This window comes from Antechinus flavipes, chromosome 3, assembly GCF_016432865.1.
Source record: "Antechinus flavipes isolate AdamAnt ecotype Samford, QLD, Australia chromosome 3, AdamAnt_v2, whole genome shotgun sequence".
In the NCBI taxonomy this organism is placed as follows: domain Eukaryota; kingdom Metazoa; phylum Chordata; class Mammalia; order Dasyuromorphia; family Dasyuridae; genus Antechinus; species Antechinus flavipes.
The window spans coordinates 551,264,413-551,288,093 of record NC_067400.1 but is presented as its reverse complement, the minus strand read 5'-3'; the positions used below and the strand labels follow the sequence as shown (position 1 = coordinate 551,288,093).

General features: G+C 34.4%; 1 protein-coding gene across 1 annotated transcript in view; it reads right to left on the bottom strand.

Moving 5' to 3' along the window:
- Positions 1 to 22,312, bottom strand: part of SMAD9 (SMAD family member 9) — a 31,024-nt gene extending 8,712 nt beyond the window's left edge. The window contains exons 1-5 of the mRNA XM_051987426.1: positions 21,708 to 22,312; positions 15,440 to 15,697; positions 9,175 to 9,285; positions 5,727 to 5,948; positions 383 to 639 (exon numbers count right to left, since the gene is read on the bottom strand). Of these exons, the coding sequence (XP_051843386.1) occupies positions 383 to 639; positions 5,727 to 5,948; positions 9,175 to 9,285; positions 15,440 to 15,697; positions 21,708 to 22,119 (1,260 nt within the window). The 5' untranslated portion in view covers positions 22,120 to 22,312. The remainder of the gene's footprint in view (positions 1 to 382; positions 640 to 5,726; positions 5,949 to 9,174; positions 9,286 to 15,439; positions 15,698 to 21,707) is intronic.
- Between the last annotated feature and the right edge of the window lie 1,369 nt (positions 22,313 to 23,681).

The window sequence follows — 23,681 nt, the reverse complement described above, 5'->3', positions numbered from 1 at the left end:
TATAGAATTTAGTTTAATACTTTCCTCTGAACCCTTTGAAATCTGTTCTCCACAAAACTAGGATGTAAGGTAGACTATGCCTGCATTTTTTCCTTCTTCTTCATCAGGAATCTGGTTGTAAAATGATCAAATCAATCAAAGAAACTGCCTTTTTTGTCTCATTTTAGAAGCCTTTTAAAATATTTTGTTTATTTAAAAAAGATAGAAAAAAAGAAAGATAGAAAAGAAAAACAAAACAGAACATTGTCATGTGCCCAACAGAATATTAGGGAGGATTCAAAATATATAACAATAAATTTCCAATTCAAGAAATGATATGGAATAGTAAAAGGAATTATATTCACAAGTACATTTTAGAAAGTTTAAAGAAAGTAATCCTTACCTTGACAAAACTCATTCGAATAGTGCACATCTTGGTCAGCTCATAGACTACTTCAAAACCATGGTTAACTGACTGTGCAAGCAGCTGGGCAAAGAGTTGATTGTTGAAAATCTTGAGGCTGCAGCCACTGGGGATCTTGCATACAGTGGCTGGGTGAAAGCCATGCTGATAGTTGCAATTACGGCTCTGTACAAAAATGCTGCTATCACTTACACATTCAGCATAAACTTCTCCCCCAACATAATACAGGTGAACACCTGCAAAGCCAGTGACAAGAATTTTTTCTCAGAATAATAATCATTTTAGATCTCCCTTTGAACTGTCACATTTAATTTACACACACACATTACTATCACCTACATAACTTCCAAAAGCCCAGAGTTTAGCATATTTCTAAATGCTTTTCACATACTTCTAAATGCTTATTTCATAAAGAAAACTGAATGTGACATGTATTCAGTATATGAAAAAACCTGTCCTAGAGAACTTTAAATAAAAATTTTAATTTAGTTTTATACTTTCTAGTATCTTAAAATCAGTTTATAAGTTCTCAAAATTAATTTTATTAAAGGGCTACCAACTATAAAATGATCTTTATTCTCACTGACAATATAGATGTAGTACAAAATTTCCAGTTTCAAAAAAGAAATTTTTATATAGCGAGGTATGTGTGTTTATCTATTTGTCCTTCTAATTATATTTATATAAATCTAAAGTCAACTGTATCTTTTATCAAGCTGCTTTATATCCTTGAGATTAATATTCAAGGAAGCATCTTTGGGTATCAATGAAAATTACTTTCTAAAATTAGAATTTGAACATTTTCCTCAAGAATTTTTAAAATCCATCCCAACTTTGAAATTCCGCATTAATTTAAATGTTTAGAGTAAACTCATTAAATATAAAGAGAATTTTTACGTAAGAAATATTAAATAATGGAATGTTAAGGAATTCACAAATTTCCTTGACTAGAAGTTTTAGGATTAGAGTTAACTGCTGTGGTTTATAGTAATAGTAACAATTTGAGAAAATTATTGGATGCATCCTTGTATTCTTTACCACGCACAGCTTTTTTGCTCTCACATACCATTTACTGTCTCCTTTCTCTATTTAAGAATTTTAAACATGAAAGTTACTTGAACACTACTGAATCCCAAACCCTCATTTTATAGATGAGGAAAATAGTGTCTGGAAACATTAAATGTTTTGACCAAGGTCACAGTTAGGCTCTCTGCAGAAGTAGGGGAAAAAAACACACTGTTTCCTGCCTCCTATTCAGTGATCTTCCATTACATCACATTTTCTTCTCACTCATTTCCTTTCTTTTTCATCTTCTCTTTTCATTTTCCATTGGTTATATTTTATACCTGAAACTATGAAAACATTTTGGTCCTCTAGGCATAGTTTTTTCCCCCCACTATCTAGAGAGCACTTAGAAAAAATAAGAGATTCAGCACCCAGAAGGATGTACCTGGCAGCCTGAACTTAATGGACAAAAAAAATATTTAGCTACTCCTTCTGAGAAACAGCATGGCAGGATGTACAATTACAGTCTTTGGCAAGAGGCAGCTCATCTACAGAAAATCTAAATGGTTAAAAGATTTTATCTGAATCCAATTTATATCACCAAATAATGACTTGAGAATATATCTGCAAAATTCATGCCCTTTATATATCAGAAGTTCAGCCTATTCATGCAGAGTAGACACTGAAATTGGAATATCATTTTTCATTAAATGATCTGCCATTTTCTTTTATATGTGACAATTATTTTCAGGAAATGACTTCTTTGGAATGACAGTCCCATTCCATTCAAGTATGATAACTTAGAATCTTTTACTTGCACATTTCTTCTATTAACAAATCAAGTTTTATTTTTTCCCATTTTTGAATTAGAATCAGAAATTATAAATTTTGGGATTTAAAAATTGTGTTTTGTGGGTTTTCTATTTTTTCTGATACTTTCCCTTTATAAATAACAAAAAAGATGCAGATGTCAATTATGTTGTATCCTACATTTGTCAGAATGGGATTATTTTCTAGATTACTAATATTTTCCTTAAAGGCTTAAAATCATCATTAAGATGAATAATTTTATAATGTATCAAAAACATTCAGAAAAAAAATGATGTTTTAAAATTCTTATGATTTATGTTAATAGTACAAAAATACTTTGATAAGTGCAAATGAACTGCCACTAATAAACTTGGACCCCAAAGAAATATGGTATCTGGGGGACACATAGAGTCCCAAACAATGATCTAGGTTATTAAGAACCTAGATTCTCTGCTACATAGGCTTCTAGAAGAATTTCACTTGTGTTTAGATTGTGTTTTCAGTTCTAAAAAGCATTCTTATCATTATGAGGAGCTTGAGGTCCTTGAGTGAGGCAGAATTGTAAAAGGAACAAGGTATAAGTCTTCTTCCCATGATCTAGAAAACAAAAACAAAAACAAAAACTGTTTTCCTCCCAACAATGGGATGCTTTAGTGTAATGGTATATACAGAAGTCAAACTATAAAAAAGTTGAAGAAATTAGACAGTAACCAAATGCCATTCATTTCATCTACATAACAGATGTAAATGAAAGAAAATTATGGCTAAAAAAGCAAACTGGGCGAAATGGGTTTGTGTGAGAGTTAAGTGATAGAGAAGTTTATATATATTCAAAGACAAAGGCAATCTGAAAACTTGCCATCTCAAGGAAATCTAGTTGCACAATACTATTCACCACCAGGAGGCAATGGTTGATAAACTTAGCATCTTCCCTACAAATGGCAGCAGCACAAATCAAATATAGTCAAATATAGTCTTAAAGTATCATTTTCTAATCAGAATTTGAGTAATTTCTCCACAACAGAAATAGAATAATGATTATTTTATTTATTATTAAATTAATAATGATTATCAATAACACCTGCAAAAAAAGTCTTTTTGCAATAGTCACAAATTTGAAAAATAAAATATCACAGATATTCTCATAATACATCTAAATTGATCCAAAATGAAGCTGTTGAAGCCTTCCTCAAAATTCAGAACTAGTGTAGAACCATGCTAACAGTTCCTTTAGAGAAAGAGACATAGAATATTCCATATTATTATATTAGCTGTAAAGATCATCCTAAAATTTACTCTAATCATACAACAATGCACAGGCAATCAGCAAATAAATAGTTCCTCCATCTGTTGAATATTTTCATACCATTTTAGAGAGAAGAAACCTGGAAGATGGGTTTAAGTGACTTGGAATATGAAATCTGTTAACTGAGAATACAATGCTCTAATTTCTAGTCAGCCTTTAAACTTTCCTCCAAATCAAGTACAGACTTCTCATGCCAAACTAGTAGTAATTAGTCTGTGTGTAATCATGGCTACAACTGGTAGAATACCTTGCTCATAAGGCCAACTGTTCAATTCCCCAAACAGCAGCTGTGCTCCTTTGCATGCTAAAAAGCTACATCCTTAAGTCTAGCCAGCTATTATGTAAATGTGTGCCCTTGATCACAAGATTAAGTAAAAGAATGTGGATGAATCAGCATAAATCCACCACTACTAATGATTCCAACTGATACTTTTTCCCATAGGGCAGTAGCATCAGGCAATCAGGAGGTGCAATGAAGAAACTGTTGGAATAAGTAAAATCTGAGTTCAAAGCTTATCTCAGACACTCAATAACTATGTGATCCTGGACAAGTCACTTAAGCTCGCCTGTCCCAGTAAAATGGGGATCTATAAAACAAGGGTAAAAATAGCACCTTCTTGTTGTAAAGATCTTCTGAGATAACTGTTTGGTAAACCTTAAAACACTATTTAAATGTTAGACATCATTATTATCTCCTCTATGAAGAATTCCTCAGTGATAATTCAATTAGCCTATGAGTCTTCAACTTAAAGAGCCATTCTTTACCTTAATGGAATTAATAAGCTTAATCTACTCCTAACAAATGGTTAGTACCTAGGGGAAAAAAGGAAATTAAATTATATATTAGGAAGAATACTGACTACCTTATCAAATGAGATTGTGAGATGAACAGGTGGGTTTTCAAGAGATTTTTTAAAAAGATCAGAAAATTATCTTGTAAAGTTGATCTGAACCTGTGATTTCATGAAGTTTCTGCCTTTGCCAAATCATCAATCATTCTGCAACTCAGTTTTAAAGAACTGCCTGAAGTCCTGAGAGATTGAAGTCCTAGCCCAAGATCCCAGAACCGGTACAAGTCTTGATTCCAAGGTTGGCTCTCTACCCACTAAGAGAGAGCTTCTCCCTGTGCTGATTTGCGTGTTGTCTCCCCACAGTAGACCACAAGTCATTTAACAGCAAACACTAGGTTTATCTTTGTTTGTATCGCCAGTGCAGAGTGCTCGGCACCTAGCAGATACTTAATAAATGCTGTTGGCTGACTGACTTCAAGACCGCTAATTTGAGATCTTGAATCTTATGAAGAACATCTATCACTCCCATTAATTTGCCCTAGCTAGTTACTGCTGTATGGACAAATTTATAAAAGATAAATTTTGTTATGTTTTCCTGTGTAGCCTTAGCAGAGGCCTAAAATATCATTAAATGCTTCCATTTTCACAGAAAGGGCTATGCAAAGTTTTATCACCTCATTCCTAAATTTTTGCAAAGAAAGAATAAATTCTCTTGGCTACAGAATGACTTTAGTCCTAATGGCCAATCAAACTTTTAACTGTGAGATTCAAAGTAGTAACATATCATATTTAAAAAAGTTCCCAGCCCAGTTATGATGCCATTAATCTACAAAAGAAAACAAACAATTTGGTTAATAACTAATTTAAATTCAATATTTTTCAAATTAATAACTGAAAAAAGCTGCTTTTAAATGGCCACAATCCAGAGAAGACTTTGCTTCAGAAGTCAATTCAGAAATCATTTTTATAAAGTTTAAATAATTACCTAGGAATTGTATGGAATATTTATTATGACTCAGCACACTCACATCTAGCGTTTCACTTGTCATCACTACACTCCAATGAGATAAGTTAAGAGAAAGTATTGTTTTACCTATATCATAGATAGAACACAGAGACAGAAGTTGTGATTTTCCAAGGTAAAATGTTCATATTTTGTGGATCCAAACCTAGAACTTCATTCACTCAGCTTATAAACTTTTCATGGCTTATCCAGTTGGCTTATAAATTCTTGATTATCTTATTCTGATAATATATGGCTATCTCCAAGTTTGCACTTACAAGAATGTAGACACTTTCCCTTTATTTTTTTAAAATCCGAGGCTAAGTATTAATTCACTTTGCTTGACTTATCATAATACACATACACACATTCCATGTATATATAGAACTATTAGACACTTTTTCTTACCTTTTCCTATATGTCTTCGAGTATTTTCTATTGTTGAGTTTCTGTTAACATTTGAAAGAAGTCCAAGACAAAACCTGTTTCTGTTATTTGAAGGATCTGTAAATCCATCTATGAGGACGCTTCTAGAAGAAGCCTGAAAAGTCTCCCCAACTCGGTTGTTGAGTTCATAGTAGGCAACAGAACACCAGTGCTGAGGCTCTTCATAACAAACGGGTCGAAAGTCTAAAGAAAAATAAATTAGGATATATATTATTGTGATAATAAGTCTTTATATGAGCTTCCAATTCCAGGACCTAGTGAGTCAAGCCTTTCATCAGCAACTAGGCTGTAGGACAGATGTTGCTGTTTTATTCTTCTCTCAAACCTATCATTTTTTTTAGAGTTTTCAGTGGTAAATGATGATTTGCAGCTAGCTGGCTCAGTTGATTAGTGCTCCATTCTAACAAGTTTGTGTATTAATCCCCTCTGTAAGCCAAAGAGCTTGTCCCACAGACTGCACTCTCAGCTCTAGCCAAGAGTCTTACAAACTTGCACAAGTAGGGGAATGGGAAGAGCAGACCAAACAGTATGTAAGGCTACTAGGACAAGTCACTTCCCTCTGTAGAAGATTTATAACTTAAAACAAGTGCCCTAATCTAGATTCAGTGTGTCTATAAAGGACAATGAGTGAAAGCTGAATGGAAAGCAATGATGGGTAACATACCATTTCCCAAACAAGAGACTAAAATAAACGGATGAATTTCAATAAAGTCAGAGTCAATCTGAAAATCTATCCAGGAATGAATGTACAAGAAAAACTCCTCACTAGCACATGTTTGTATTTTCCTTCTTGTCTCATGTACAGTATTTAATCATCTAAAGCTCCCTTCAAAGGAAAGTGATTTTTTTGAGAATCATAGACTGAAAAGTATCTTCAAGATCAACTGGCCTGATCAATCCCATCCATACATGAAACTAGAATGCTGACTATTTTGGCAAATAAAATGAATAAGGGCAAATATAGTATATAACTGAGCAAAATCAGTTTATTAAGTGATAGGTCAGTTGATCTTTTCAGATTGTCCTAATGAGAAAGAAAGGATCCTTTTTTATGGACACACAACAAAGAAGGTTCCTTGGGAGGTATGGAACATTAGAATTGGGCTTACTAAGAAGAGTGGGTTGACTTTTACATGAAGCTAATCAAGCCCCTCTCTGACAATTAAGAAATGTGTATTGTTTTCTGAGACCAATCTTCATCCTATAATCTTTAATAGGGAATCAAAACTACTAGATTTTCTTTCTCCTTGGAAGAGATAAAAACTCTTGTTTTTATTGTATTATATAAAGACAGGCAAGATCAGATGACATATCCCAGATGACATATCCTAGATGACTTGGGATTGGACCCAGTAAACTTGTGGGGTTTAAAGATAATAAACAGATGTCCTAGAAGTATCACAGGCACTGCCAGTATGAGATAATAACTTTTCTTTTCATTATAACTTTAAACTAACTCAGAAAGCTAAATTCCTGAGCCCAGCTCAAGGATAGAAAGAGAATTTAAGCAGATAAAGAATCAATTATAATATGAAATCAACACAATATAGAGTAGAACTAATATGAATTTCTCACCATATAATCCTTATCAGTTGACATGAGCTTCTTGAAAGCTTCTCTACCCTCAAAGGTTGCCCATTCCTAGTTAATGAGCAAGAATTTACCTTAATGTTTTATGATGTGTATATTTGCTTTTTATAGTCAATTTTTGTTCATTTGAATTTTTACTAACTAATCAAATTTGGGGTTCCTTATACTATATCTCCCTTTACTATATTCTGATTTCCTTTGTCACTGACAGTCATATAAATATCTAGATTATCAATACAGGTGTGCTCACATTTTAAGAACTACTGCCCTCCCTGAAAAAACTCCAAATCAGGTAATTTAGAGACTGAACATTCAAATTACAAGGAACAATCTGGGGCCAGTAGGGATCTCAAAAGGTCATCTGATACAACTCTTAATCTCAGACACATTGAATATTACTGTAATCTCCATTTTACAGACAAAGCCACTGTAATATAAAAAGATTTATATACATAGTAGTTAGTAAAAGAATAGTAAAAAAAAATAGTAAAAAAAAAAGTTAATAAAATACCTAGTACGAAGTTACTTTGCCATAACTGACAGTCTGGTAAAATATTTTCTTTAATATATATACTATTATCTTTTAGAAGTATTCATTTAAAAAGACTTATAGTAGAATTCCTTAGATCAAGGATTCTTAAACTTTTGTGTGTATGTTGTGTACCTTTTGGGTGGCCTGGGGAATCCTATGAACCCCTTCTGAGAATAATTTAAATAAAGCATAAAATAAAGCAGAGATTTACAAAGGAAATTAAAGATTAATGAAAAAATATATATTTAAACTTTTTTTTTCCATTTCCATTCATGGACTCCATGAAATCTATCCATGGACTTCTCAGAGGGCTGTGAACCCAAGATTCAGAACTCTTTTGTTTTTAGGCACTAAGTTATTCTCAGAAGGTAGAATCTGGAACAATGGAAACTAAAGGGAGAAAGAATTTTTTATTTAATTTGAGGAAAATTTCTCAACATTCAGAATTGCCCCAAAATAGAATCAGTTGCCCTAGACCTGAGGTTTTTGAACAGTAGCTGGATCACTACTTGTAAAGAGAATTTATATTTCAGATCCGTAACACATTCCAACTCTGAGTCTATGAATTATCTGAAAATCGTAAAGTCCCAACATGCTGGAAGGGATCTTAACAACTGTCTGGTACAAGTTATTTTACAGATGTGGAAACTGAGAGCTGGCAAAAGGGAAAATCATTTGTACTGAGTCACATTCCTAACAAACAACAGTGCAAAAGATCAAAATAGCATTTTTATGCTATTTTCACCATCTCACTGAACTTCTACACCATGAGAACATTTAAAAATATTAAGTTTCATGGGAATCCTACAATTTTAGAATTCTGGCATTGTAGGAAAAAAAGGATTTCCAGGAAATTTTCCAGGGATACGTTTACTACCTCAAGAGAAGTGATGCTTGAATAAATAAATCTGTGGAGGTTTTTAAATGATACATTTTTAAACCTGAATAATTATTAGCAAAAAAAATTATTAGCAAAAATTAGAACATACATCCTTATTTATAGTAAGTAGCACACTGACATCCATCACTGAATAAATTTAAAATGATAAACTTATAAATACAAAAGTTAAAATGAATTATTAATTTATTCCAAGAATCAAAGTGACAAGAAAACCAATCCTTGCTGTGGTTTGGAGAGGCCATCAAACAGAAGTTAAGATGTCACAGCAGTCCACAATAGAAATTGCAGGTTAAATAACAATTCACTTTTACAGGGAAACAGGGAAGAAGATGGTAATAATTACTATCAAAAAGTATCAGTGTTTAGTGCTTCATCCACAAATTTACCTCCATTAGGCAATGATAGCACTAAATGGCTGTCAGCTGTGGCATCTAGAGGTCGTCCATTGTGGCTCCCTGGTGTTTCTGTGGCATGATAAGGTGGGGGTGGTGTATCAACTAAAGAAAAAAAAAAAGCAATAAAACAAGAAAATCATCAAATCAACCAATTCCTTAAGGACTGATCCCCTTCCTTCGCAGTTCAACCCTGTAACCACTAAGGGCAGTGTCACTGCAGCAGGAAAACAACTAACATGATGCTCAGCATTGCCAATAGGGAAGGGAAAAGAGACTTGCTACTCTTGGATTTCTGGTAAAGGATTGGTTATCTTTCCCTTGGTTTCAGGAATAGTTAAAGCAATGATGATTTCATAACTTGTCTTTTCAAATCTGAGTGTGATAGCAGAAAAAAATGAAATTTTCCTCAATAACAAAAAATGGTAAAAATCTGCTGCCTAATTAATAGTGTAGGAAGAAAGCTACAACTTTTATTATGTGCTTTTGGACAGTCATCTGTCAGAAGAAGTATATCTACCAGATGGTTCTACTGCTCGTGTCTCCTACACCTTGGAAACACAGAGGTTCAGCTATAATAAATTAATGATATTCCTAGTGTCTTATTTAGAATTAGAGGTAATCTTGAAGTTAGATCTTCTGACTTAAAGGTAAATGGCTATTCCTTTATGCTACTTTTTCTCTCTCCAGAATCTGACTGTCTTATAGGTAGAAGAGCTATAAGGATAAGTTCTCTTTACATAAATATATATAAAGGCTTCTATTCCCAACGATTCAGAAGGGACTGACAGAAAGGTACATAGATATAAAGTGCAAGAAGAAAAATTCCTCTTAATCCTTTCTATATTTGACATATAGATAAAAGTCCTTTGATGATGGCACCTAGCATTATGGAGCACCACAGAACTATCTGATTATAAAATCAATTCCAGAACATCAGAAGGGATCATAGGACCATAGGACTTAGAATTGTAAATAACTATAGAGATCATTTCAAATACAGCTGGTTCAACTTCTTGTCCTATGATGGAATTTCCTTTACAAAAAATATGCCTGGTCATCCAAGCTTCTACTGATGGGGAACTTAGTGCCTAAAAAAATAGCCATTTTTAATGATCCCAATTGTTTGAAAATTCTTCTTTCCATAAGGAGAAACTATCTTTTCTATAATTTTCATTCACTGATCTTACTTTAATCCTCTGGAACTTCCAAATAGAAACAGAATGGAATTATAAAAGAATTTTATGAGGGATTAAGAGTGGAGCCAAGATGGCAGAAAAAAGACAGGGATTCACCTGAGCTCTCTCAAAGTTCCCTCCAAACAACTTTAGTAATGCATCAAAATTAATTGCAGAATCAAAGGCTGCTCCCCTGCAAACTAATAGTAGATGTTGTGGGTAACTGAATTAGTGGTGATAGTAGTAGCTTCCAGAGCTCTCAGTCCATTGACAATAAGAGAGTCTGAAAATTGGTCAGAAGGAAATTACAAGAGTTCCTTTGCTGATACTGGGTACAAGATTCCAATGTATTGCCTATACTTGGATGTAGATCACAGTCCTAAATGAGGAGAAACACTAACACACTAGTCCTTGCATCTACAAGACAGTGTGGAGTGGTCACAGTTCCAGGGAGGGAAAGAGTACCTGTGGTACCACAGACTAGAGAACAGACCAGGTGGTAAACATACTTCACTATGGAAGAACTGAAAACATACAGATCCCAGAATCAATTCTAAAAACAGCTGCACAAAAATCTTGAAGCTTAGAAAGTGGCCTCTCCATCCTGAAGGCAGAGCCTAACTTTTAACATCAAGTTTAAAGTCAAGAAATAGGTTGGACAAAATGAGCAAACAAGAACAATAACAAAACCTGACTAGAGAAATTTACTATAGTGACAGAGAAAATAAAAATATAAACTCAGAAGACAAAATCAAAACTACTATATCCAAAGTCCCAAAGAAAAATTTTAATTGGCCTTAGGCCCAAAAAGAATTAAAAAAGGATTTTAAAAATCAAATAATAGAGGTAGAGGAAGAATGAGGAAAAGAAATGAAAGCAATGTTAAAAAATTCTGAAAAAAAGAGTTAATAGCTTGGTAAAGGAGGCTCAACTACACTGAAGAAAATAACATTTTAGAAAAAATAAAAAACCAAATGGTAAATGAAAAACAAAAATCGTGAAAAGATAAATGTCCTTAAAAAAGCAGAATTGACCGATAGTAAAGGATCTACAAAAATTCATTGAAACTAACTTCATAAAAAGCAAATCTGGCCAAATGGAAAGGGAGATAGAAAAAATTCACTGAAGAAAATAATGTCTTAAAAATTAGAATTGGACAAGTGGAAGCTAATGACTCCATGAGAAAATCAAGAAACAGAATCAAAATAATTTTAAAAATAAAAGAAATATGAAATATATCCCTGAAAAAACAAAGGAGCTAGAAAGTGATCCAGAAAAGAGAATTTTAAAACTACTCTACTACCCAAAAGCCATTATCAAAAAACCTGAAAGGGGGCCTAGACATTATCTTTCAAGAAATTATCAAGGATAACAGTCCTAATATTTGGAACCAGAGAGTAAAATAAAAATGGAAAGAATCCACCAATCACCTCTAAAAAAGATCCCAAAATGAAAATTTTCAGGAATATTATAGCCAAATTCCAGAGCTCCTAGGTCAAGAAGAAAGGATTGTAAGCAACCAGAAAAATAACAATTTAAATGTCATGGAGCCACAATCAAGATAGCACATGATTTAGCAGCTTCTACATTAAAGGACTGGAAGGCTTGGAATATGATATTCTGAAGGACAAAGTAATTAGTATTTCAATTCAGAATCCCCTATCCAACAAAACTAAATATAATTCTTCAGCAAGAAAAATAGATATTCCATGAAATAGAGGACTTTAAACATTACTGATGAAAAGAACAGAAAATCTGACTTTCAAATACAAGATTTAAGAAAAGTAAACGGGAAAAAGAAATTGTAAGAGATTCAATAAAATTAAACAGCTTACATGGGGAGATGACAGTTGTGACTCCTAAGAATTTTATCATTATATCAGGATAGTAACTAGAAGGCACATAAGAAGTTGAATATATTAGGATGATATTAAAAAATAAAACTAAGAGGAGAGAGCATACACTGAGAGAAGAGGGAAGAGAGAGTTAAAATAGGATATATCACATAAAAGAGGCATAAAGGAGTTGTTTATAGTGAAGGAGGAAATGGAGGGGGGTTAGGATCTGAATCTTTCTCTCACTGGAATTGGTTCACTTTATACACTCAGTTGTATAAATAGATTTCAAAACAGAAATCTATTTTACTTTATAAGAAATAAAAGGAGAATGATATAAAAGAAAGGAAGGTCTGATTGATAAAAGGGAGAATGGCTTGGGGGAGGCAGTAATCAAAAACAAAACACTTTTAGGATGGACAGAGTGAAAGGAGAGAGAATAAGATAAACATGGAAAATAGAATGGAGGGAAATACAAAATAATCATAACTGAAAAAAATTCACAAGTTTCTCTAATAAAGGCCTCATATCTCAAATATATAGAAAACTGAGTTAAATTTATAAACATTAGAGCCATTCCCCAATTGATAAATGACTGAAGGCTATGAATAGGCAGTTTTCACAAGAAGAAAGCAATGTTATCAATATGCTCTTAGAGCAAAAATGCTCTAAAAGTCACTATTGAATAAAGAAATGAAAATGTAAAAACTCTGAGGTACCACCTCAAACCTATCAGATTGACTAATACAATAGAAAAGGAAAATGACAAATGTTGGAGAGAATGTGGAAAAATCGGGACACTAATACACTATGGAGGAGTTCAGAACTGATTCAAATATTCTGAAGAGCCATTTGGAATTATGCCCAAAGGCCTATACACACATACTCTTGGAAAGAGCAATACCACTATTAGTTCTGTACCCCAAAGAGATCAAATAATAAATTAATGAATAAATAAATAAATAAATGGAAAAGTAAAAGGACTTACATGTACAGAAATATTTATAGCAGCTCTTTTTGTGAGGACAAAGAATTGGAAATGAAGAGTTTGCCCATCAGTTGGGGAATGGCTGAACAAATTGTGGTATGGAACACTATTATGTCATAAGACAAGATAGCAGAATACTCTTAGAAAAAACTGAGAAGATTTACACAAACTGATGCAATGTGAAATGAGTTAAACTATCAGAACATTGTACATAGTGACAGCAATATTATATGATGATCAACTATGAATGACTCAGGTGTTCTCAGCAATACATCAATTCAGAAAGACTTATGATGAAAAATTCTATTTATCTCCAGAGAAAAAAATTGATGGAGTCTGAATGTAGATTAAAACATACTTATTTTTTCTTGTTTATTTTTTGGTCTATGTTTTCTTTCACAACATGACTAATATGGAAATACATCTTGCAAGACAGCATGTGTATAAACTATATCAAATTGCTTGCCTTTTCAATGAGGGGGGAGATGAAGGAGAGAGAGGCAGAATTTGAAACTCAAAATTAAAAAAAAATTAAGATTTGTTTTTATATCTAATTGAAGGAAAATAAAGTATTAATCAAAATACCCAAATTGGCCAGAACCTTCTAGTAAAAGAAGAGAAAATCTTGAAGGTTTTTAAAGTGTTTTAAGTGCATGACTTTATTTAAGTCTTGTAACAACTCTGCAAAATATGAATGAATGAAAAAGCATATATTAAGTGTTTACTATGTATAAAGCATTGTACAAAACGCTGGGGATATAGAGAAAAAAATGACCCCTGCTCTCAAGGAGCTCACATTCTAATAATGGGGGAGAAAACACATCTAGAAGATATCAACTGTAAGTCAGATGCAAATGTACTTTGCAAGTGTTATTATTCCTATTTTATACACGAGGAAATTGAGGCACAGAAAGGTTAAGTGACCTGCCTAAAGACACCCAGCTAGTAAGGTGGGTTTTCACATAGCTTAAAAGGTGAACTTTAAATCCATTTTTTTTATGTCACATTGTATCTCTAAATTGTAAAAAAGAAAGAAAAAAGAGAAAAGAAAGAAAGAAAGAAAGAAAAGAAAAGAAAAAAGAAAAGAAAAGTAAAGAAAAAGAAAAAAAGTCTCCTGTTTTTTCTACATGAGAGCTCTTCATAGATATGAAAATGACTACATTCCTCTTCTAAGACATATTCTACAGGAGAGTAAAATAATATTAATTATACTAAATATTCATAGTTTCTTCAACAATTTTTATATGATATGGTTGTTAGCCTCCTCAGCATCCTGATTACTCTCCTTTGGAAATGCTCCAGTGAGTCTTCCTCAATTAAGACAAAATACAAGGGTACTATATTTCAATACATTATTTCACTTCCCACTCCACCAGCATGACCCCATGTAGGTGCCCTCCTTCCCAGCTTTTACTTTTCAGCTCTCTTGTGTGTGTTGCAACTGTCTTTTTATTTGTATTTGTACTCCCAAAGCTTACTCTATATCTAGCATATAGTAAGTGCTTAATAATGCTTTTTGCCTTGCTTTGCATATGCCTTAACATGGAAAATTGTAAATTGATGTTTTATTTTCTTCCCTTTATATAATTAAAATATCACTCGGATCGTGCTACACTCTTGCTTTTTTGTGCACTGTTACACATGGAAGGTATTTTTTCTCTCTTCCCAAATCTCATCAACTTATTTCCTGGTTTTATATCATATGGCTATATATGGCATCTGAGCTACATCGCCACTCCTTAGAATCCCAAACTAATAAGTAATTTATATAGATATGAACAAACTTTTGGTTGGATTAAAAGACAGCCAAAAAATGGAAAAATTGTAAGATCATTCATAGTCCTTATTCTATGTTTGCTCCTGACTTCATGAAGAGACTATTTTCCTCTTTCCATACATTCTTATTTTAAAATCCCTGGGCTATGAAACACCCAGATCCCTAGGGATGTTAATGATCATTTACCAGAATGATTACTAAGTATATTTAGAATCAAACTGGATTTGACTCTTGACTCTACTAGGTACTCCCTGTGTGATCTTTGACAAATTCCTTGCCCCGCTCTGGTAACTCAGTTTTTTTAATATCTTAAAAAGGGATGCGAGATCTATGGTCCCTTTTATCTCTAAATATGTGATCATATGATTTATGAGCCTGTAGAAGGCTCTAACCCTGTGATCCAACAGCTTTTAATTTCCTCTTCCCAACCACCATCGTGGCCAATTCTTCATCTTCTCTATGCTGTGTTTTTACTTCTCACCTGTGAGTTGATATGGACTCCCTGGGCCAGATGAACTTCCTGGGGAATGAGGGTAGCTTACGGTGCTGGGAGATGGCAAGAACATGTGGCTGGGTGACGATGAGTAGGTAGAGCCTGTGGGCTGCTGAAAAGACTCGGGATAAGTAGCATTATGTGGCATCAGGGGCTCACTGTGGAGGGAAGCATTCCGAAACTTGGCCAGGAGGCTGAGCTGGGGGTTAAACTCGCTATGTCTTGGTACAAGCACAGGAGGAAGCACTGCAACAAGAAAGAGACATCATGGTCAGAATGGAACATTAAAAATATTTTTTCCTTTTTTTTCCCTTCAGAGACCAAAAAAATCTGAACTTCAGATTTGTTATTGATACTAAAATGAAACTATCCTTTAGCCCTCAATGAAAAAATTTAAAGGCAAATAATTTTTAAAAAATTAAACAATTACCTTCAAATGTAGTTTTTACCTGACTATTAGTCTTGTCATCCTCTAGGGTATCATGCTTTTAAAAAGAAAATAACTCTCTTAGTTATAACTCTTCCTGCAGGAAGTTAAACTGTAGAGATTCTAATCCCAAAGCCCAATATTCTCCTGATACTCAGTGATCAAAGCAGCTTCAAGGATTTTCTACACAGAATGACTAATCAGAAACAATGATGTACAGTACAGTATTTATCCTTTACCATGTTATTTTCTGTGTTCTTTATGTGATAAGGGGAAAAAATGAAATCAAATAGATGAATGATAGCTTTTAGAAAGCAATAGCAACAGAAAATAAAGAACAAAGTGAGATCTTGTTGTTGTTCAGTTGTTACAGTCATATCTGAGTCTTCATGACCCCATCTAGGGTTTCCTTGACAAAAATGCTGGAGTGGTTTGTCATTTCTCTCTCCAGCTCATTTTACAGAAGATGAATATTCCTGACTGCAGTCCTCAAAGTCTATCTGTCCCCTTCTCTTATTCCACACCAGTTAGTTACAAAACTTCTCACTGTATTCAGAAGCAAACCCTCATTCTTTTCTTATAGAAATGAGAGGCATAAGATATGATACATCTTTTTTTTCCATTTTTCTATAGAGGAAATGATCAATTAAGATCATTTTTTTTTCATGTAAAACCTGTCTGGGAGAGACCTCTTTATACATTCAATGGAATATTGGTTTCCTTGCTAAGGGTATTTTTTATGCACAAGCTATTCTCTTTCTTCACCAAGAGGAGGAGTCTTTCACAAAAAAACAAACAATACCAAATAATTTTAAAATGATGTTATAAAATGCTTCCAATGACAAAGTGATGAATACTTCTAAATGAAGATATAAAATAGTCTGCAATTTGGTCACCCTCGCACGTCTTTCCCAATTCTAGTCCATCTTCCTCTAAGCTATTCTACTGATCTTAAAGCCCATCTCTGACATGTTATCCCTCTAATCAATAAACTACAGAGGTTTGCTATCATCTCCAGGATCACATATAAAACCCCCTGTTTGGTCTGCCTTTGTAACTTGATTCCCCTGACGTTTCCAGTCTTACCTTAGAATTTTCCCTCTTTCACCACCACTTCTGTATGTACTTTGCAATTCAATGTTACTGAGTTCATCCCTTTTCCTTGAACAAGGAACTCCATCTTCCAATTCTGGGAGCTGATTATTCCCCCTCATGCTTGCCTTTCTCATCTCTGCCTCAGGACTTCCCCAGCTTCCCTCAAGTCCCAGCTAAAAACCCCTCTAAGAAAGACTTTTTCAATTTCCCTTAATTGAAGTGCAATCCCTTTGTTGATTTATTTCTAATTTATTCTGTACATAGCATTTTTGTATATAGTCATTTACACGTTATCTCCCTCACTGGACTGGGTGCTTCCTGAAAGAGCAGAGAATGCCATTTGCCTTTTTTTTGTATCCTAAACATTTAGCACAGTGCGTGGCATCTAGTAGGCTCTTAATATTTGTTAAGTGTGTGAATAACTGAATAATCTAAACGGAAGGCACTTCAATGATTACCTAGTCTAACTTCAACCCAAATAGTAATCTGTCTATAACATCCCTGACAAGTGATCATCTATTTTCAATTAGAAAACTTCCAGTGATAGAGACATCATATAGTGCTAGTTGTCAAGTGAAACATTTACCTTTCTGAACTCTGATTTCTTATATATAACATAAAGATAACAACATTTGTAGTACCTACCTCACAAGGTGTCTAAGAGGTTCAAATGAGATATTTCATTTAAAGATAACATTGGATATTCACAGTTATATGGATTAGAAACTTTATAGTTCTATAAAAAGCTACTAAAGAGTTCTATAAAACTATCAGCTATTCTTATTCTCTATGGCATGCTATTGTATTTTCACACAGCTCTAATTATTATAAACTGGTCCTTATGTAGAGCTAAAATCTGCCTTTCTACAACTTTTATTCATCATTCCAATTTCCATCCTCGGACACCAAGAAGAACAAATCAAATCCCTAATTCTCATAACAATCCTCTAAATATTTCGACAAGAAACCATGTCTCTCATCTTTTCTTATTTTCTACAAACTAAATATCCCTTTTAAAAGATCACCATATGGCAGTGTTTCAAGTCATCATGCTCACATTGCTGTGGCTACTATCCAGTTTGCCAATGTCCTTCTCAAATTCTAGTCCCCAGAAATGGACATAGATATTGTCTGACCAAGGCACCCAGCCATCTGAATCTGAACTATATACTCTCAATTCAAGGTAGCCTAAGACTATATTAGAACCATCAAATTTTTCAAACAGGCATTTTATTGGGGGGAAAGGAGAATATCTATGAAAAACAGAAAAAACAGTCATCCTTCCAGTCCCTTAAGGCAGAATTACAATATACCTTGTACTTCAATATAGATAATCTACCAGTGACTTATCTAAGTAACGTTACCATAATAACAGCAGCTAGTATTTACATAGTGCTTTAAGACTGACAAAGCATTTTACAAATATCTCATTTTATCTATATAACAATTCTCAGAGATAGATAGGTGGCTACTGTTATCGCCACTTTATAGTGGAGGCAGCCAGAAGGGAAGCTGTAAGTTAACTAGAACAGCTAGCAAGTACCTGAGTCCAATCTGAATTCAGATCTTCTGACTCCAGGTACAGTACTCTATCCACTGAACCACTAGCTGTCCTGATGTACAGAGAAGACTCAAAGGTGCCAAGGATAATGAGGGTGCTACCTGCAGCACTCCTGCTTTAGGAGGGAGTTAGGGAATGAGAATATCATTGTTGGAAGTAGACAATTTGAATTTATGGTAATTTGGGATGACTAATATCACAAAACCTTAGAAATCTTCCATGGGAATCTTAATTTTCCTTGAACTATTTATAGGCAGAAGATACATGTCTTAAAATTGGAGAGAAAGAATGCTTTTTTCTTCAGAGGAAAATCAATGTATGCAACGAGAAAATATACAAATAAATAGAGTCTTTTAAAGGTTTTTGTTATATAAGAGATTCTAAAGCCACTTCTAATGTGATGATGTGAATGCTATTTTGCTCCATCAATATTTGTGTCAAAAACAGTAGGTTCCCTCCCCATGAAAAAATTGACATTAGGTTAAGTCTTTAGGAAAGACTGGATTACAAATATTCCTCTAATATTAGATTTTGCTTCTCCTTTACAATAAGAATTTATTCAGAGAGCCAAATGGATGGAGAAAGCACAAGAACTGGGGAAGACCTGAATTTAAAACCTATCTCCATTTCACATTAACTACATTGCCAACTTTCTTAGGCCTCAATTTTTTCATGGGTAAAATAAGAAGAGCAAATAAAAATAACATCTCAAGGCTCTTTTAACTCTAAATCTAAAATCTAAGTTTCACAAGTATCCTAGAGATTCACTATGGCAAGATCTTTGGGGTCCAGATCATTTGGCTTCCTTAAAAAGAAATGTATATAATGAACTGTTTAGATACTAAACCCTTTTGGATGGGATGCCAGATAGACTATTCCATGCGCTAATCACGCAAATTAGCATTACAGCAAGACCACTGGATTTGTTAGTGTCTTTAATTAAATCTCAGCTTCTCTCTTAAGAGATAAGGGAGAGAATAAACAATTTCAAAGAATATTTAGTTGCTTAATTCATCTAAAAATTGTACAACTGTTAGTTTGCTCAAGACATAAAACCAGCTACTTTTCACCCTTTTGGAGGCTATGCATTTTGTTTCTTGCTTGGAGTTCCCAAAGAAATGAAAACACAAAAAGAAAGGAAGATGAATATGGGCCCCTAGGAGATAGTGAAATCTTTAGAAATTTAAGGAATATAAATTCTTCTGCTTACATTTTCATGGAGGTCACTGATAGCAACAGCCATGTGAATGGAGTGAAATCATTTCTTTTAAACATGTACAACACAATGTAATTGTTGGGGAGGGGAAGTACATGTTAGAAAATTCATGGGTTACTTACTTTAACACTTAGATGAAAGGAACAAACCACTTTTTCAATTTTGGTTTAAGGTTTAAGAGAAATACTCAATAAGGTAACCTGATGAATTTCTTAAAGAATCTACCTAAAATTTCTCTCTGAAGCTGGCTATTTTCTTACACTAGTGTACCAGGGCTTTGACTTCCCAGAATAATGCAAACAAGTAAAAAAAAGAGAATTGGCATCAAACTGTTTCCTAATTTTACTCAACAAAAATACCAGATTAGGATAGACCCTGATGGTGCTGATAAAAGGGACAAAGATGACTATAGAGAGAGGCCTTGGTAGGTACCCACTCAGAACCTCAGAGGCATTTTTTACTCTTCTCTCTCCTTCCCTCATCACATGCAATCAGAAACTAAATTCTGTTGATTGAACCTGCACATCTCTCATCTGTCCTTATTCAGGCCTTTATCACCTTTGGCCTGGACTATAAGAATAAGCCTTTTTATCGAGCTTTTATTTCAGTCTCTCTCCTCATAATGACCAGAATAATCTTTCTAGATGATGTCACTCCTTTCCCCAAAAACTTTAGAATCTATTGCACGGAGGATAAAATGCAATGCTCTTTAACCTAAAATGTAAGGCCTCCCTCAGACTCCAAGTTACCTTTCTAGGTACTTTTTAGATAAATTTCAAATTATTTTCCTTCAAATGTTCCACATTCCAGCCAAACTGGACATTGGGAAGAAATTCCCTTAACTTGACATGTTATCTCCTGGCTTCATGCATCCATCTATGCAGGACACTCCCCAAACCTGGAATTTATAAGCTACTCATCTATTTCTTGCAGAGTCTGTCTCCCTTCAAAACTTAGTTTAGATGTCAGAATGGCCATTAAGCCTTCAATTATCTCTAAAACAAAAATTAAAAAATCCCATCCTTCTTAAATTTTCTTTTTTTTTAAATTTCAGCTTTATTCTTACCTTACCTTATATTATTCCTCTCAGTGTCTGTGCCTTATTTTTTGCCCTGACATGCATGCACACACACACATACATACAAATAATATAAGTTCCTCAAAACCAGTGGCTGTGTCATTTTCTAGTCTTTGTATCTTTAGCATCTAGAACAATGAATGCCCAAAATGTGTGCCCTCTTAATAAATATTTGTTGAATGGATACATGGTGAAAGAGAAGTACTATCAAACTATTTTATAAGGGAGACATGTTTTGACTTCTAACATGAGAATTTATTAAAATGATAACTTTTCTAACACGGCTTTTAAAAAAAATCATTGTTCTGTTGCGCTGAGATTTTCATGACCTTCTTTAGGGTTTTCTTAGCAAAGATACTAGAATAACTTGCCATTTCCTTCTCCAGCTTCTTTTCCAGATGAGGAAACTGAGACAGGTGGCTATTAAGTAACTTGCACAGGACCACACAACTAGTAAAGGTCTAAGACTAGATAATAAAGATAACTAACATTTTGCTTGCTTTGAGTCAAGCACTTTATAATTTTTCTCTCTTTTGATCCTCACAATTCTGAGGGGTAGGAGCCATTATCCCCATTTTGCAGATGAAAAAACTGAGACTTGCCTACAGTCACACTGTTAGTAAGTGTCTGAGGTCCTGCACTCTATCCACTGAGCCACACTATCCCTAGTTTTTAGAACAAAGGCTACTTCTTTCTCAGTCACTCTTTTAATGAATATCTACAACCAGTCCCAGAGAGAAGAGTTTTTCCCTTGCACTCTCCTTCAGTCAGAGGGCAGCCTGGATCTTCTTGACTCATCTGCAAGGGCTGATTTTAATCACCCATTTACTACGCACTTGACCTAGACCTAACTGTTTTAATGATACCGGGGTTCATTACCTGGTGTCTCCACTCGGCGGTAGTGATACGGGTTAATGCAAACTTCTTTCTGCTTTGATCCAAATGGGAATTCACAGCACTCTAGTGGTTTTAATTCATGGTGGGACTGCAGATCTGGCCAGCGCCACACCCTGCAGTAAATCACGTGAGGCAGACCCTTGCGGTGGGACACCTGCAGCCTTCCATCCAGGGATCGAGGTATGGTGACACATTTGCTCGGCTGGCCTGGGCAGCTCAAAGCCCTCTCCAGCTCTTCCATGGCTCCTTTCTTCTTCTTCAGCTTCTTCACCAGAGAGTCAACGGCCTTCTCTGCCCACTTTTCCTCTTCATCTCCTTGCTTCCAGCCAAGCAGCCTTTTTACTGCTGGGCTAGTGAAGGAGAAGAGAGAGCTGATAGGGGTGCTGGAGTGCATAAGAGGCAGGCAGAGGATGCAAGATCCAAGCAGAAATAAAAAATTTCCCTTCTCTGACTAAAAGTCAAAGAAAGTGTCATTCGAGTAATCTCAGGAGTTGTCCACATAGACAGCTGCTTCCTTGTTTCTGGGAGCAGTTGTGACAGATTCCAGTTGGAAAGGATGTATTTCTCCCAATAATCTGAAAGTGTTGATCCTGAAAAACAATAGATAACAATGAGAAGGATCAAAATGATTTTCAGGCTCTCTCTATTAATTGATTTAGCCCAGGAAACAGCGATCTCCAAGACAAATTGAGGAACCCTTATTATTCATGCACAAGATCCATTTTCCTTACCATGTATTTCAGGATAATTCACTGCCAAAGATGGAAAGTTTAAATCCTAATCTGCATGCAACCAGCAAAAACTCTTTTTCAAGTATGCAAGAGAGCTCAACCATCTCATTTTAGAATTTACACTCACAATACCATGATTGATTTTACTGGAATGCCCATGCCTCAGTGGAAGTCTCAGTCTGGACCCCTGCAACATTCATCAGCCCCCTCCCAGACTTTCTAAATTTCAACATCATTTCCCCCCACAAAGTTCCTTCTCATTTGTCCTCCTATCTGTTTTTCAATTCCTTCTTTTAGGTGTTTATTTCCTCCATTAGAATGTAAGCTCTTTGAGGGCTTTTGCTTGTATCTGTGTCACAAGGCTCAGCACAGTGCCAGACATGTAGTGTTTATTAAAAATGTTATATAAGCATCCAGATGGAATAGTGAATAGAACACTGGATCTGAGATCAGAATGATCTAAGTTTAAATTCAATCTCAGATCAAATTGTGTGACCCTGGAAAAATCACTCACGTTCTGTCTCAGTTTCCTCATCTGTAAAATGGGAATATTAATATCATCTATGTTCCAAGGTTGAGGATTAAATGAGATAGTAATTATAAAGTGTCTGGAACATAAGCTATTTAATATACTATAGAAGAGCCAACTATATTTATTAGTAATAAATGCTTGTTTTTTGTTTTTCTTCCCAGGTTATTTTTACCTCCTGAATCCAATTCTTCTTGTGCAACAAGAGAACTGTATGGATCTGCACACATATATTGTATCTAGGATATACTTTAACATATTTAACATGTATAATACTGCTGCCATCTAGGGGAGAGGGTGGAGGGAGGCAAGGGAAAAGTCAGAACAGAAGTGAGTGCAAGGGACAATGTTGTAAAAAATTACCCATGCATATGTTCTGTCAATAAAAGCTATTAAAAATAATAATAAATGCTTGTTGCCTTGCGCATAGTCACTTCCTCAACTTGAATTAAAGGAAAGGGGAATATATAATATGTAGCAATGTATATTAGGTAATCTCATTATCTTTTTTCTTATTTATTATAGACCAAGGTTTTAAATTCTTTAAATGCAACTGAATTTTTTTTTTTTGCTGACTCCCTTATTAGTGAGTCAGTCAGTTTAATTAGTCAACATCACTACAGGTTATGTGTGCAACCCTGTATTTTACTGCAGATTCCAAAGAAACTTACAATTCATAATTCAGAGTACAAGCAC